Genomic DNA, 17003 nt, shown 5'->3' with positions numbered 1-17003 from the left:
GCAGTATAAATAAAGAAGTGAGCTTTCTAGAGCCCGATACATGAGAACCATTCAATAATAAAAATGATGATGACGATGGTAATTTTTCTAGCTCCTCAGCCTACTGTGTGTGTGTGTGTTAATTATTTTGGGAACTGAGTAGACAGTATGTTGAGCAACTTTTTCTATAGTTTTTTTTTCTAGTCTTTCATCTTTCTCTTCCTCTCTCTGTCTCCTTCCTTTTAATCATATGTTAGATCTCTAGATTGAGTCTTTAACTTTCATACCTTTTCTTTCCTATTTACCATCGTCTCCCTTTCTGTTTGACTTTTTTACATTTTCTTCCCCTGTTCTGTGGAAACTGCTCTATCAAGGCCACTTTCTTGTTGTCAAATGCAGTGACTTGATTTCATTCTTCATCTTACATGTCCTCTGTATATAATGCTCTTCAGCTTCTAGAAGTTCTCCTTCAATAGTAGACAGACTGACTTCAAAGACAGTAGGCTTTTCTCACTCTTTTCTACTTTTCTGAGCATTTCTTCTCACCCTTTTCCAGCTCCCTTTCCTTTGTGTGTATTTTAAGTAGTTGGTCCTCCAGAGCTCTGAAACCTGCCTTATTCTTTTATTTCTCTCTAGTCTTTGTGAACAACCCCAGCCATCTCTTTCCATGGCTTATTGTGGTTATTTAATTGCTGAGTTGTGTCCAACCCTTTTGTGACCCCATGGACAGTAACCTGCCAGGCTCCTCTGTCCATGGGATTTCCCAGGCAAGAATACTGGAGTGGGTTGCCATTCCCTTCTCCAGGGGATCTTCCCGACCCAGGGATGGAACCTGGATCTCGTGCATTGGCAGGCGGATTCTTTACCACTAGTGCCACCTGGGAAACCCAACTGTAGAAGGACTCTTCTACCTATGGCTCTTTCCTAAGCCCTTTTCAAATTCTAGAATAAATAATGTCAAGAAAGTCAATGCTGTTTTAGAGCACAGCCTTTTGAAACATTTTATTGACCACTCGCTTTGTCCATGGTTGATGAAAGCTGGTTTGAATGTCCAGTGTTCTATTATCTCCAAACTCTTCCTGCCCTGATGTCCTTCCTCCATGTTGCCATAACAACTCACATCCTATAATGCTGAGAACAGGGGAGCTGAGGTCTGGGGGCCTTTTGTTGCTTGGTCTTTGGTGAACTGGATCCATGACTCCCTATTTCTTCCTTTGCTGCTTTGTTTTGCTGAAGCTTCCACTTGCTACTGCTTCCTAAGAAAGAGCAAGATAAACTTTTCCATGTCTGCAAATACATCTCTTTTGCCCTTCCATTGGGTGAATACATTTTTAGGTGTAGAATTCTAGATTGAATATTTGTCCATCAGAATTTTGAAGCAATTTGCTCAGTTAGAGTAACAGTATATAAGGTTGTTATGGAGAATTTTGCTATCTTTCTGATTCCAGTTCTTTTGGAAATATGACCTGTCCCACCCTCCTGGAAGCTCTTAGCGTCTTCTCCTTATCTTTATGATTCTGGCATTTCATAATTTTGTGTCTTGGTCTGTGTGTGTGTCCACTTGTATGCATGCATGCTCTCATTTATGTGTTAACCTTCCCACAGACCCTGTGGTCCTTTCTTCCATATCTTCCTCCTCTTTGTAAGCAAGGTTTGCTTCTTTGCTTTTTCATCTTCCCAGACGTTGTTGAAATATCTCATTTCCTCTTGCTTCCCCTCTTCCTCTTTGTGCACCAATATTTATTTAATTCCTTTGTATGTTAATGTGAAGAGGAGGTAGAGACCTGAGTTCTAGCCATGTTTAACTGGAAATCACTCCGAAGTGTTTCAAAAACGTTTACAATGTCTTTTCAGGAGCTGGTCTCTTTCTGCGAGGCACGTGATGGCTGCAAGAATTTCGGCAACCCCTTCCTGCGACTTTTTCAAGTGGTCTCCAAGCACAGTCAGACATTTGTTACAGATCATAACAAGCCTGTCTGTGCTTATGGAGTGGAATTCAGGGTCCTCAGTTTGCATTTACCCATCTTGCATTTAGTTCAGCCTCATTGGTGCTTCACCTTGCTATCTGATGGGAAATATTCTTCCCATAAACTTCAGTAAGATGTAATGGATTTCTACAGTGGAAATATTGTTCGAGCAGCAAAACCAAATCACGGCAGGTGCTTTGTCTTGGGACCATGTGTCTTGCAAAGCAGCCATTTAAAACGCCACTTGTAGAAAGCTACAAACAGTCACAGCTAATTCACTTTACAGGAGTTTTATTTGTATGTAGGGGAGAATCGCACCAGCAAACAGAATCATTGCTCTACCAAGATTGCAGCATTAATTATCTTTGTCAACTTGTGTTCACAGATCACCTTAGGTCCTAGGCTTTTTCTTTGGGGTAGAAAATGGTGGCACTGGGGTTGGTGAAGATGCAAATGGTATCCTTTGAAGCCATTGGGGCAAATATAGTGCTCTCAAGAGTGGGACATGGGACTTCGGTCTGGTGGTCCAGTTGTTAAGAGTCCTTCTGCCAATGTGGGGGACACAGGTTCAATCACTGGCCTGGGAAGATTCCACATGCCGTTGGTGAAACTAAACCTGTACACCACAACCACTGAAGCCCATGTGCCTAGAGTCTGTGCTCCGCAACAAGAGAAGCCAGTGCATTGAGAAGCCTGAGCACCGCAACTAGAGAGTAGCCCCCGCTCACAGCAGCTAGAGAAAACTGGTGCACAGCAACAAAGATCCAGCATAGCCAAAAATTTAAAAAAACAACAAAAGAATGGAACTGCTGTCTCAGCTGCACATAGGCTAATAGTGTTCCAGCCTCAGTGCGGTCATTTGTGAAAGCTGGTCCAAGTTAGATGCAAGCCTGCTTTGGACTTATGCAAGACAGGATACAAGCCTGTCTTGGGCCAGGGAGGCTCGAGAGCAAGTGAAAGTGTTGGCCTCTCATTTGTGTCCAACTCTTTACGACCCCATGGACTGCAGCCTACCACGCTCCTCTGTCCATGGAATTCTCCATACAAGAATACTGGAGTGGGTTGCCATTTACTTCTCCAGGGGATCTTCACAACCCAGGGATTAAACCCCGCCTCTCGTATTACAGGCAGATTCTTTGTCCAGTTCTTAGCCTCCAGGGACTTAGCTGGACGTGGGACTCCCAAGGAAACTCTAAATCGTAATGCCCAAGACACATTCCCAGGCCAACTGTGTCAGAATCTTTGGGAGTGGGACCCAGCATCAATAGCTTTACTGTCTATTTTTAAAAGATTTATTCATTTATTTGGCTGTGCCAGTTCAGTTGATCTTTAGTTGCAGCTCATGAGATCCAGTCCCCTGCCCAGGGATTGCACTCTTGCTCCCTGCATTGGGAACTCAGAGCCTTAGTCCCGCTGGACCACCAGGGAAGTCCCCACAATGACAGCAGTTTTGAAAGCTCTTGAAGAGACAAAGGACAGGGTGCATACTAGCACTGGGTCATTTTTTAACATCCTGTTGTTGTTACGTAAGTGAAGAAATTTAACTTTTAATTATTTTGAACTAATTTAGATGGGAAGAAAGTGGAAATAATCACGTCATTATTATTTAGATTCACTCTTGCAGCTGTTTCCATGGTGTGGTGGGGTAGAGTTTTCTCCCTCTCATGAGAGAGAATTAAGGGGTTATTGTCAATTCAGAATCTAGGGCATTTAAGGAATATCCTTTTAGTGGATTTTGCTCCCATGGAAAATATGATGGGAGAAAATAATGGAAGGGTCCGTGGGCAGGGCTGGGCACTGGCTGGATGTGACTTCACCAGGGTCCCGTGTCTCTCCTGGCGTGTGCAGGTCCTGTGGCTGTCATCAGTGGTGAGGAGGACTCGGCTAGCCCCCTGCATCACATCAACCATGGCATCACCACGCCCTCATCGCTGGACGCCGGGCCAGACACGGTGGTCATCGGTATGACCCGGATCCCAGTCATCGAGAATCCCCAGTACTTCCGTCAGGGGCATAACTGCCACAAGCCAGACACATGTGAGTACCGTGGGAGACTCTTGTCCCTTCTGGGGTTGGAGGGGGGCATGGCGATAGACCATGGAGGCGGGGGTTCTGGAGCATTCTGGGGTGACCTACCACCTGCTAACTTCCCACTCTCTAAGAGACCCTCCCTCTTTGTCTAAAAACTCGATGAACAGCCTGGGCAATGGGATGCCATGGGACAGAGGCCCCTGGGTGGAGCGGGCTCGGGGCAGGGGAAGGCGAATCAGCCTGGAGGCAGCAGGCCCAGCCCCACCTGGAGAGGGGCTTCCAGTAAGGCAGGGACACAGGCACAGCTGGTTGTATCTGCAGACACCTGGCCTGTGTGTGTAGGAATCTTTGCCCAGACTACAGCCCCCAAGGTCGTCAGGCCCTCCACCCACGCCTCCCCGGGAGGGGAAGGGAGGGAAGGGCAGCGAGTACCTTTGGAACGGAAACATCTCTCCAGCTGCCCTCCAGTGCCCCGAAGGGTACGGTCTGAGAATCGGATCAGAGACCCTGTGCTCGGACCCCTCCCCTCCTCACCGTAGATGTCTCCTTGAGATCAGAGGGCTCAGGGCACCTGCTTCCTACCCTCTTACCTCCCGGTGGCTCAGGCCCTCCCTTTGTACTCCTGCTGAGTCTGCGAGGGCCTCCCCTGGCCCCTGGAGCCTCGGCGGCTCTGCCCTCCCTCCGGCAGGTGTTCCCCTTGCTGTGTCCCCAGGTTCAAATCTAGGCTCAGTGACCCCGGGGCACACCCCTCCACTCCCACTGCACCTGCTCCCCCAAAGTGGTCAGTGATGTCCAGAGAGGGAGCCCTGGAGACTGCCTTAGAGCTGGAAGGGACAGAAGAGATGGGTTAGGTTAAGGCCTCATCTGCAGACAGGAAACCCAAGGTTTAGGGAGGCTGTGAGTCCCCCTATCCTGCCCACAGCCTTCTGCCAGTCCGTTCGCTTCATCCGGTCAGCTAGTCCAGGTCAGCCCAGGAAGAAATGCCCCTGGTCTTGCTCTCCCCCTGGTGGAGCTCCCTGTATTTGGGATGCACTCTTGCAGTTCACAGAACTCTTGCTTCTCCCACTAGTCCATCTGATAGCAGAGCAGGCATTCGGCCACCTCATCCACCTCCGCTTCTGTTTTTCTGGCTCTGTGTTTAGTGAGAGGATTGCCTCTGTGGGAGGGACGGAGCTTGAATCTGGACAAGGTCATCATTTGCCTCCCAACCTTGAGAGTCCTCTAGAATCTGTCTCAGTGTTTGTCACACTCCCCCATCAGTACCAGTTAGAGGAAGGATACTTGGGTTCTAGAGCAGGGCTGGGCAAGGGAAGAGAGATACCTGTGTTTCGGATAAACAGTGGGGAAGACCGTGTCAAGAATGGTTCTACTTTGGCTTTAAACCTTTCGCCTCAGATCAGGACCATCCTCGACTGACCTGGGTGTGGCCATGAGGAAAGTCCTTCCATGATGCTCGCGTGAGTCTGAGCTTAGTCTGGGGTTGGCATTGCTGAGTTTACTAGAGTGATGTTGGTACTTGAATAGAGGCTTGGCACTACTGTGTTGAATATGCAACTGGTTTGCCTTATTTCGAGGATCCTATAAAATCACCATGAATATGAAATTAGCAAACCCTGGACCATTGTTCCTGGGGAAATCCAGGGTTAGGTTCCTTGTGAGCCTCTGGTCACAACCTTTTTATCAGCTGATCAAGACATAACCTGTATTGCGTGTGCTTCTGTTTGAGGATACTTTAGTACATATTACTGATTCATTAACATTGAGCTCATAGTGACCAACAGCACTATGACTCATGCCTGGACCAAGCTTATCAAACACACCTGTTTTCTCCATACGGCACATTACAGCATTCACACTCATGGAAAACGGTAGACCTCGATTCAGCACTCTGCTTGGGGGCTGCTTTAAACAGCAAACTCGTCCACAGAAAACACAAATATGCAATGAAAGTGGCATTGAATAAACCACGAGAAGGATACTCGTTTACAGCAGAAGAGCCACAACAAGAAGGCAGAGAGCATGGCTTTTTAGCCTTAATTGGGAACGTGCATGTGGGTGGGTGACTCAAATTTGTCACCACTCCTTAAATGCTTGTGAATGACTGTGAAAGTGCCGTGCGTGTGGGTTTATGGGGTTACACATCAATTGTAGCGAGTAGATGAATTCGTGAAGGCAGAACCCAGGAAAAATGAGGATGGGTTGTGTTCCTGTTAGTGGGAGCTCTGGGTCTCAGGGTAGAGGAGGGTCACGTGGGCTCCTGATCCCAGGGGGAGTGACTCGGTGTCCACACGGGGAGAATCTGATATGTGGGAAGGCAGCTTCTTCTAGGTTGTTGGAATAAGTTGGCACCGTGGAGAGACCTGTGGGGTCTGAATGTCCTTTGAGGTCAAGACCCAGCCCCCAGCCAAGGAGCTGTCGCCCTAGGAACTGGTGCAGCGGAGAAGCGTCCCCGAAACTCCTTGGGTTTGTGACTCAAGGCAGCCAGCCTCTCTGTGGTTCTGACAGCATTTCTCTGTATAAGCGACGGGGTCAGCGGAGACAGCAAGAAAGCAGGTTTAGCGACAAGACTTGAGGGGGCAGAGAACAAACAAGACCTCGCAGAGTAGAATCCCTCACTGACTCCGGATCATCCAAACCCTCCGATATTTAGGGGAGATGCCCTTTTCAGGGAAGCAGCATGTTGTGTCCCGTCAGTAGACAGCAGACGGCTCTTAATTGTTTTCAGAAAACACGTGTGGCAGGACAAACAATGTACAGGAGCCTTGTAACGGGATTTGGATAATCCTCCCTCTGTGAGTCTGTGGCTGACTCACACAGTTGGGGAGGGGAGCACCCGGCCCTCTCCTCGCTGAGGTTTACGGGCTGGGAAACAGCAGGTCTCTGATTACAAAGCCTTCATCAGTCAAAGGCAAGGGACTCAAGACACATCCCCGTGTGCGAGGAGACACCATCATAAATAATTAAAACCACATGCGCCTGGGCGGATAAATAAGCAGCAGGCGTTTACGATGCTGCAGACGGGGCTGGGGTCACTCCTTTGGGGGTGATGGCAAGAAGCAGGGGATTGAGCAAAGAGAAATGCTCATATCTCAGGGGCCCCCCAGGGGGGCCTCTCCTGTCTGATTCTCTTCCTCATCTCATTTAGCAATATGGACCATGGGAAGACATCATAGGCACACAGCTACCTGACTTCAGGCTTCATTTCCGCAAGTCCCCCAGTGATGGATTTAGCACAAAAATGCTTTTCTTTTCTTTACACACGTGTTTATCATAATCAGGGGGGACCTCTCCGGCTGGAGTGATCAAGATGCTGCTCTTCTTCCTGCTTCTCACTGTCTTCAATCCGGGCCATAGAATTTTTCATGGTGTGTCGGAGCTGCTAGGATGTTTAGGGATCACCCAGTACCATTCGTTATCAGATGCTCGCAGCCTCTCACCTGTGTCCTCGAGCACACTGCATATGGCATTGTCTTTATTTGGAATGTACTCGGCCTTTCCAGGGATTCTGGAAGAGCTGAATAAAGATGCTCCTACTCGGGCTTGGATACAGAATCTGCAGTCTATTGAGGCCTCCCTCATCTTTTATTTAAAGTCCACTGATGCTCAAAAGCATCAGGAAACCGGTCTGCCTCCTTGTCACCCAGCTGATTTGGGGCTAGGTCCTTCTGAAGAAGACAGAGAAGGAAATGGAAACCCACTCCAGTATTCTTCCCCGGAGAATCCCTTGGGCAGAGGAGCTCGGCAGGCTCCAGTCCATGGGGTTGCAAAGAGTCGGACATGACTGGAGCGACTTAGCACGCTCACCTTGTGAATAAGACACCGATAGGCCGGTCTAGATGGGTCACTGGGGAGAAGTTTCAAGCTCTTTGTAGCCACACTGGGCAGTTGGTGACTTTTGTTCCTTTTGTGACAGCTCTGGGCTGCAGTCATGGTGCCTGTACTGAGTTGGACTGTGGGCAGCGGTGTTAGCATCACGCTCTGGCTCATTCCCATCAGTTGATTGGGAGGCTACTTGGCTCTGCTGAGAAGGCCCTGGGGTTCTCTGCTCCTCCCCTTTTCCCGAACCTATTCTCAGAAGACAGCTGTGCCTCTTGGTTGAGAGAGCAGGGGCCAGCTGGGGTTGCTAACATGGGTTCGTTTCCTGCTCTCTGTGCCCAGGCCAGGCTGTCTGCCTTTATTCCCAGGTTGTTTCTGTCTCATCTTCCCAGCATCAGTGCTCCCACCTCTCCATCCCTCTGCCCCTCCTGGTGGGCCTGCAGTCAGGGACTCTCCCCGACCCTGGTCCTTTTAGACACCGCTCGGCCCTGCACCTCTTCATGTTCCCTGCCGCATAGCTCCATTTCCCCAGGAATCCCTGAACCCTCCACCCTCCATCTCTTGCTAAGACTCGAGCATATTCCTTTGGGGTCTCTCCCCTTCATTAGTATCATGGTCATTCACAGAGTGCTGACTTTTCTCCTTTTCATCTATTCAGTAAATATTCATGGAGGGTTTGTGTCAGGCCTTCTTTTTGGCTCTGGAAACAATGGCGGAAAAGGCACGCATGGTCCCTACACTCAGGGGCTCATTGCCGCCGGGGCTGGTGTCCAAGACACAGGATGGAACACTCTGTTCCGCCTGGGGCCTTGTGAAGGCCTCACCTTGGTCCTTTCTGCTGATGACTCACCAGCCTTTACCCCTGGACACTTTTTTCCAGGTCTCCCTCCAACTGCATGTCTCCGAATCTTACCACAGTGTAATTCCTGCTTCAAATGCCCGTCTCTTCTCCCCACGTCTCCTCCCTCCCTCCCTCCCTCTTCTTCCTTCCTGCACCTATTCATCACTCAACCACTGGCTCATTTCCAACCTCCCGTGAGACCTTCCTGGACCCATGCTATTGCAACGTGATCTTTCCCTCCTGGGAAAGGAAAAGCCATGCACAATAGTCTTGCATGACTTTAAGTCAAATCTTCAGTCATCATGTCACTTCTCAAAGAGGTGGGTACTGTCTCCCAAACCCAACTTTGAACTTTTTCCAAAGGATGTAGCTCTTCTGTGTCATCAGTCTTCATTTTCTCTGGAAACATAGCCTGGAACTAGGGTCAGAGAAGATACCAACCAAGCGTCATGATGCTTGGTGAGTATGTCTTCATTCCAGGATGCAGGCTGCTGTCACAGACCAAGAGAGAGGTCACTGATGGGCATTGGCAGCCTCCTCTGGACCAAGCCTTGGGCTGGCCTTTCCCTTTTTTATCTCATGCAGTCTTTCACCCACTCTCTAAGGGAGAGGCTGCTATACTCATTTTCTCGATAAAGTAGCTGAGGCTCAGTGAGCTTAAAGGACTTGTTGCAGTTCATACGGCTGTTAAGTGAGAGCCTGAGATTAGAAGCCAGACCTACTGACTCCAAGATCCATCCTTTCTCTATCAGATCACGTTGCCTGGGAGTCCAGTGGTCCACAAGCATTCACTCTCCACTTCTTGGGCTCAAGGAAGCTGGCTTTTGAGGAATGCGGTTCTTTTGGAGACCCGCTTTTCTCCCTGTTTCCAGGATGAGGACAGCTCTCTGGGAAGAACCTTGGCTGCGGCTCCCTGCAGTCATGAAGCTGGGCCAGCCTTGGTCTGGCTGGTGGTACTCATCCCTCTTCCTGAGTTCTCCCCCAACTCAAGTTCCCAAAGGACTGTGGTGGCCTTTGGCAATATTTGGCCCAGGGCTTAAGTCAGTTTTTAATCTTTTAAACATTTTTTTAGAGCATGTTTAGGGTTTATAGAAAAATTAAGCAGGAAGTGCAGAAAGTTCCATCTACCCCCCAGCACTTCCCTCACCGGAAATCTCCCCTATTAAAAACATCTGGCATTAGTGTGGTAGCATTTGTTACAATCAAAATACAAATATTGATACATTATCATTAACTAAACCGTAGTTTACAGCCAGGTTCACTCTCTGCATTGTATACAATTCTATGGGTTTTACAAGAGCATCCTGTCATGTATCCACCATTTAAGTATCACATACAATGGGTTCACTGCCTTAAAACTCTCCTGTGGTCCATGATTCATCTCCCCTGCCAAACCCCTAGCAACCACTAGTCTTTTTTTACAGTCTTCATAGTTTTGCCTTTTCCAGAATATCATTATAGTTGGGATCATACAGTATGTAGCCTTTTCAGATTGACTTCTTTCACTTAGCCCTGTACATTTTAGGTTCTTTTATGTCTTTTTGTGGCCTGATTGCTTACTTCTTTTTTTTTTTTTTTAATCACTGAATGCTTCCTCATCTTGTGGCTGTAACACAGTTTATCTATTTAGCTACTGAAGGACATTGCATTAGTCTCTAAGGGCTGCTGTAACAAAGCGGCACAAACTGGGTGCTTTCAAACAATAGAAATGTATCATCTCACACTTCTGAAGGCTGGAAGTCTAAAATCAAGGTCTCAGAGACCTCTGCTCCCTCTGCAACCTGGAGGGGAATCTTCCTCCCCTCTTCCTAGCTCTTGGTGGTTTGCTGGTACCCCTTGGCTTACAGCCTCACCACTCCAGCCCTCTGTCCTCACATGGCATCCTCCCCGTGTGTCTGTCTTCACAAGGTTGTCTTATAAGAACACCAGCCATACTAGATTAACGGTCCATCCTATCCCAGGATGACGTCATCTTGACTTGACTCATTATACCTGCAATGATCCTGTTTCCAAATAAGGTCACACTGTAAGGTATGGGGGCTTAGGAATTCAACGTATTTCGGGGGGGGGGGACGGTGATGGTGAAGTACACAATTCAACCCATTTAACCCACAGTAAATATCTTGGTTGCTTCCTAGTTGGGGCAGTTATGAATAAAGCTGCTATAAAGATTTGTGTACAGGTTTCGCTTGGACATAAGTTTTCCACTCACTTGCATAAATACCTCGGTGCATGATTTCTGGATCGTATGGTAAGAGGGTGTTTAACTTTGTAAGAAATGGTTAAACTGTCTTCCAAGTGGCTGTACCAAGGCACGTTAGCTTCTGTTGATTTCATCATCAGACTGGCCTCCACGGACCAAAGACCCCTCCTGCCCCAGGGTCTCTTGGACTTGTCAGTGTATACCTGCCGATTTTGTGTGCTTTCTGGAATGTGTCTGTGTATGTGTGTGTACACACATGTGTGTGCATCTGTGTATCTTCTCTCCACCCTAAACTGTACCAGCAACGGATGATTGTAGAATTCTCACTTAATAGTTGCCTAACCTATATACAAGGAGCATACTTCACTTCCAACTTGTCACTGGTGAGGCCAGTCGCTGCCTTGACTACAGAACTCGTCTCTTGACTTCCTGATCAGTATGCTCACGCCATCACAGCGTCTCAAAAGCAGTTTGTCAAGGGCTTCCCCGGTGGCTCAGTGGCAAAAAATCCACCTGCCAAGGCAGGAGACACAGATTCAGTCCCTGTTCCGGGATGATCCCCCCTGCCATGGAGCAACTAAGCCTGTGCACTACAACTCCTGAGCCTGTACTCCGCAACAGAAGAAGCCACTGCGGCGAGAAGGCTGTGCACCACAACTCAGGAGCAGCCCCCGCTCCCTGCAACTCGCGAGAAGCCGAAGCAGCAATCAAGACCCAGCACAGCCAAACATAAATGAAAAAAAAAAAATGTTTTTTAAAGATGTCAACTTGAATCAGATGAGTGTCAAATTTCTTGGGGGGAAAAAAAAAAAACAATTTGTCCCGGTGATTCTCCATGGTGCTCACCTGGAATGCCTGGTGACCCTCACCTCTTCAGGCATCCAAATCCTTTTCTTTTGTTTTTGCTTTCTCTGAAACTTTGCTAATTCCTTTTCTTTGCCCACGTGTCATTTTTAAGCTGGCCCTGGCCTTCCAGCCTCTCTTTCAGGCCTTCAGGACTCTTGTTTTCCACCTGAGTCTCTGCCCTTTGAACCATAGGTGTGCATTCAGCCTGCAGCCCCTCCTGGCTAGTTGCCTCCACTTCCTGCTTCCCTGGGCTTGTCACTCAGCCTCCCTGGCTGACCTGGCAGCTCTGCCCGGAGTCCTCCTCACAGCCTGTCTCTCTCACTGGGGGTTCAATACCCCATCTATGTTGGGTCCCTCCAATGCCCGTTTCTCCTTCATTCCTCAGCCAGTCAACAAACATCCATTGAGCTTTTATTAAGTGTTGGGTTCTCTGACGTGGGGGCTTCCCTGGTGGCTCAGCGGTAAAGAATCGCCTGCAATGCCAGAGACGTGGGTTCGATCTCTGGTCTTGGAAGATCCCCTGGAGAAGGAAATGGCAACCCACTCCAGTATTCTTGCCTGGAGAATCCCATGGACAGAGGAGCCTGGTGGGCTACAGTCCATGAGGTTGCAAAGAGCCAGACATGACTTAGTGACTGAACAACAACTCTGATGTGGGCCCTGGCACAGGGTGAAGGACCCACCCTTCCTTACCTCTCTGGCTACACTGCAGCTCTTCAGAAGTCCTGTCCTCACCCTCTTTCCTCAGGGCAATTGCTTAATGCAGCCCCCTTATCATACCAGCCTCTAAGGTGAGGACATTCACAGAGATGACCAAAGTTGTGAACTGTGTCCCTTTAACTGGGACCCATGGCTCCTTCATCAGGACTGAAGGGAACGGCTTGTCCCTTCTTCCTCTTCTGGACCAATCAGCCTTGTCTTTTCTGAAAAAGGAACTGATTTCGCCGCTGCTGTGGGGAGCACAGAGCCTGTGAACATAATGCAGGATTAATAGTGCATCGGTGTGATACAGATTTCTGTCCCCTTCTGTGCTAACACACCTTGCTTAGCGCAGGGTAATGATGGGTGTTTATTCCCAGCCATGGGTGTCATGGACTTAGAGATGAAATACGGAGAATGGGCTCCTTGGTCTGGGAGGCCCCCACCCCAGAATCCCAAGCAGAGACAGCAGCCACAGCTGCTGCTACTGAAAAATATGGCTTTCTAGGTTTTTCTCTAGCAGAAGCCCTGATGGACTTGCCTGATGGAAGGAAGGGTGTCTGGTTACAGGGCTGGGCTAGGAGCTTCTCCTCTGGGAGTGGAGCTGAAAAGAGGAGGCTGACTTATGGGGAAAGCGGGGGAGGAGGGACTGTTGTTTGCACCCTCTCATTGGTTTAGGAGGGAGGCTTAGCTCAGTGTGACTTGGAGAGAATAGGACCAATGTGGGGGTGGGCGGTTCTGATGCATCTCCTCCTTTATTCTGCTTGTTGGATCTTAACCACCCCCCTTAAGGGAACTATAGGTTGTAATGGTAACAGTGATATTTTGCCTTAGCCTTTGTCACCAGTTAGATATCTCCAGGTCCTGTTTGCCAGGCAGTCTCTCATATAACATTTTAACTGAACATAAATTAGGATTGTTCCCTTGGATTTTTCTTCAATCCTATTTTCAAATCCATTTAGGATAAGTAACAGAGTCCTGAGAAGACTGTGATGCTAGGTTTGGTGAGCCCAAGGAAGAAAGGAGTGCTCAGATATATTGCATATGCTAAGTTGCTCAGTCCTGTCTGACTCTTTGCAACCCCATGGACTGTAGCCCACCAGGCTCTTCTGTCCATGGGATTCTCCAGGCAAGAATATTGCAGTGGGTTGCCATGCCCTCCTCCAGGGGATCTTCCCAATCTGGGGATTGAACCCATGTCTCTTACATCTCCTGCACTGGCAGTAAGTTTCTTTACTGCTTGTGCCACTTGGGAAGCCTGCTCAGACACATTACCTATTTCCTTTCTTTCTAGAAAGAGCTAGATGATTCCAAAATGGATTATCTTGGGAACCAAGGCAGTTAAGTCCTAGACCCATATGCTTGAACTTGTCCTGAGGATTTCAGTCAGATTAACCTCTGTTGGATACTGATTCCCAAATCACTTATATCTAGATGAAATCTAAGCTTGTCACTTTGCCATTTCCCCCCTTTTATCCCAGGAAGAAAAAAAGTCACATGATTTCATTTCCCCCAAAGTACCTGGAAATGCTAAGACATTCTTGAGCATATACTTTGGAGCTGTAACCAACTGGACAGATCATGGTCCATCTTCCTGAGCTCAGACGACCTGCCTTCCTGTGGAATCTCATGACTTCATCTCATCTATGTTCCACTGCCATAATCACATACACAAAGTTTAGTAGCTTCATGCAGTCATGCTAATTAAGTAATTAGGTTTAATTATGCTCACTGTAAATACACAGTAATTGGCTTTAAAAAAGTACTTCGGGGATGAGCATGTGCTGCCTGGTGGAGGAGGAGGTGAAGAATGATAAGACCCCCCCCCAGCCAGCCTGGATCATGTTATTTTGTGGGGGAACTTGCACCCAGGGGATGGTGTACCCAACAACTGAAATTGAATGAGATGTGGAGTGGGTCCTTCACTTCTTGTCCAGAGCCCTGGGTGTTGAAGGACAACTTGTCTTCTTGGCGTGTCTTGGCCTCAGTCTTGTCTTCAAGAAGTGGGGACAGTAACTTCCCTCCAGAGATGCTCTCCAGCTCCAGCTTTCCCAGAGCTTTTACTCTTTTTTTTTTTTCCCCTTTCAACTGGATTTGAGCATCTGAATTGGATGGGGGTGTTTTAAGGGTCATCATTCTGAACCAGCTGAAAAATCCACACAGGGGTCAGATAGGAATCAAATTTGGGCTTCATTGCTAAACTTAAGGAAGTTGCTTAGGTGTAAAGCCAGGATGGGCTTCTTAATGCCTCTCCAAAATCTTTTTTAAAAAATTTGTTTATTTGGCTGTATCAGGTCTCCTTATGTCACATGGAATCTTTCGCTGTGGTGAGTGGGCTCAGTTGGGGTGCACGGGCTTAGTTGCCCTGGGGCATGTGGGATCTTGGTTCCCTGACTGGGGATCGAACCTTCTCCCCCTGCATTGCAAGGTGGATTCTCAACAAGTGGACCACCCAGGGAAGCCCCTCTTCCAAATCTTTGACTTGGAATGCACAGACAGGAGTTGGGTCTGCAGAGCAGCTCTGTCTGTCTGGTTGCATGGAGAGTCATGGTCTGCCTCATCTTTTGCAAGTCAGAAAGCTTAGGAGCTCCTTGGAAAACCATGTAGGCAGAGAGAGTCTCCCTTGTCTGCATTGGCCCCACCCGGAAGAGAATATGATGGCAGATGATGGACTCTGCCCACCTCACCCATCGGGTACATCTCTCACTTCTTACAGGGAGGGTCCAGGTACACATGTTGAGGGAACAGCTGGTGGTTACTTCCTGTGTCTTCAAGGAGATGGAAATTCCTATTTTATGGGCAGAGGCTAAAAAAGGAAAAAGGAAAAAAGACCAACCCCCCCACCATCCTTGGAGATAGCAGGGGGTTCTATTGTTAGTGGTGGCCTCTGTTAGTATTCTCTTTCCAGAAGCCCTTTCCTGGAGAAAATGGTCCTCATCCCCATTTCCTCTGAATGCGCACATGAGTCATACTCCTGATGGGAAATGGGCCAAAGAGCTGGGAAGTTCTTCCTGTTGTGCTATATGCTTGTGTGTTATCTGCTCAGTCGTGTCTGACTCTTTGCGATCCCATGAACTGTAACCTGCCAGGCTCCTCTGTCCATGGAATTCTCCAGGCAAGAATACTGGAGTGGGTTGCCATTTCCTTCTCCTGGGGATCTTCCTGATTCAGGGATCCAATCTGGGTCTCCTGCACTGCAGGCAGATTCTTTACCATCTGAGCCACCAGGGAAGCCTGCTATATTCTTAATTGTCAATAATTAAAAACCCAAGTTCTACCCACTCTTAGCCAAGAAGCCTGGCATCCAAGTGCCCTTCTGTATTCTCCCCAGCTGCCTTTATTTATTTATTTTTAAAGCATTTATTTGGCTGCCCCGGGTCTTAGTTGCTGCACGAAGGATCTTTAGTTGTGGCCTGTGAACTCTTAGTTGCAGCATGTGGGAACCTAGTTCCCTGATCAGGGAGCGAACCCAGGCCCCATGTATTGGGAGTGTGCAGTCTTAGCCACTGGACCACCAGGGAAATTCCCCCAGCTGCCTTTAATGCAGGATTTCCCAAATGGTGCTTTGGGCATTCTTAAGGAAAAAGAAAAATCCATGTCAAATAAACTTGGGAAAGTCTGGATTACATACCTTTTTTTGTTTTACTGTGGGATTCTGAGAGCTTCTGTTAGTGTAGGTCATTGTAGTTTTGCCGGAGCATTTCCCATATTTTTTGGGTCACCAAACTTGATTTTGGGGATACACTTGTTAACATCTCTCTGTGGACACAGATGTTCAGTGGATTGCATTCCAGGCTGTTCTGGGGGCCTGGGGTTCTGTTTTTGCCTCCCCAGCAGACGTGGGAACTCATGTGACGTGGGAACTCAGCATGCCCAGATGAGCCGGAATCTGTTTGGCACATGCTCGGTCCTGTTTCTTCCTGAGCATCTGGGAGGGACAGGAAGTGGCCGAATTCCATGGGAGTGCCCAGAGCTGGAGTGGTGGCACTCATCAGGATTTCTGGCAGAGCACTAAATGCCCTTCATGCAGGTAGATCTGAGGTCTTTGTCGCTTGTTCTTTGCCTGGAAACTCTTGCAGGTGCCTTTAACACTTCTTAAACCCCCAGATCTAGAGATGCTGGTCATGGCTAAATTTTCATTGCACTCCTTGTTTCCAGGCAGATCTGCCTCTTAGGACTGGAACTTCAGGGAGTCATCTCCAAGGAGAAATGTACAATCCAAGATGCAAATGCCCTCCCCCACCCCACCCCACCCCTAAGCTGCTATTTCCAAGCCATTGTGTGAAAGGTCAAAGCATCTTTTAATTTCAAGAAGGGGCCACCTTTTCATTAGAAGAGAAAGTGGCCCTAGACGCTGGCCCCAGCCTTCTGACTCAGCAACCATGAGACTGTGGGCAAGGCATCCACCTTCTCTAAACTTGAGAAAAGAAAATGAGATAAGAAAACTTGATAATGAAAATGAAAAACACCGAAGGTGGTATTTTTTGAGATGACGTGGCATGAGAATTTGAAAGGGCTCTGTCACTTCGCCTAAGTGGCATATACATGACCATCTTTGCCTTGACAACAATATTTTAACAACAGATCGTTACAATTCCTGCCTCAAATATGCTGTTCAGGG

The 17003-nt window shown here is 48.2% G+C and overlaps 1 protein-coding gene across 5 annotated transcripts in view; it reads left to right on the top strand.

Moving 5' to 3' along the window:
* NTRK3 (neurotrophic receptor tyrosine kinase 3) overlaps positions 1-17003 on the top strand; it is a 409774-nt gene that overhangs the window by 239853 nt on the left and 152918 nt on the right. For all 5 annotated transcript variants that reach the window (XM_061158653.1, XM_061158655.1, XM_061158654.1 and 2 more), the window contains exon 13: positions 3795-3983. In XM_061158653.1, coding sequence (XP_061014636.1) covers positions 3795-3983 — 189 coding nt within the window. The remainder of the gene's footprint in view (positions 1-3794; positions 3984-17003) is intronic.

The sequence above is a fragment of the Dama dama genome, chromosome 13, assembly GCF_033118175.1.
Source record: "Dama dama isolate Ldn47 chromosome 13, ASM3311817v1, whole genome shotgun sequence".
Lineage (NCBI taxonomy): Eukaryota > Metazoa > Chordata > Mammalia > Artiodactyla > Cervidae > Dama > Dama dama.
Note: the sequence above shows the minus strand (reverse complement) of the source record. Positions and strands in the feature narration are given on the sequence as shown.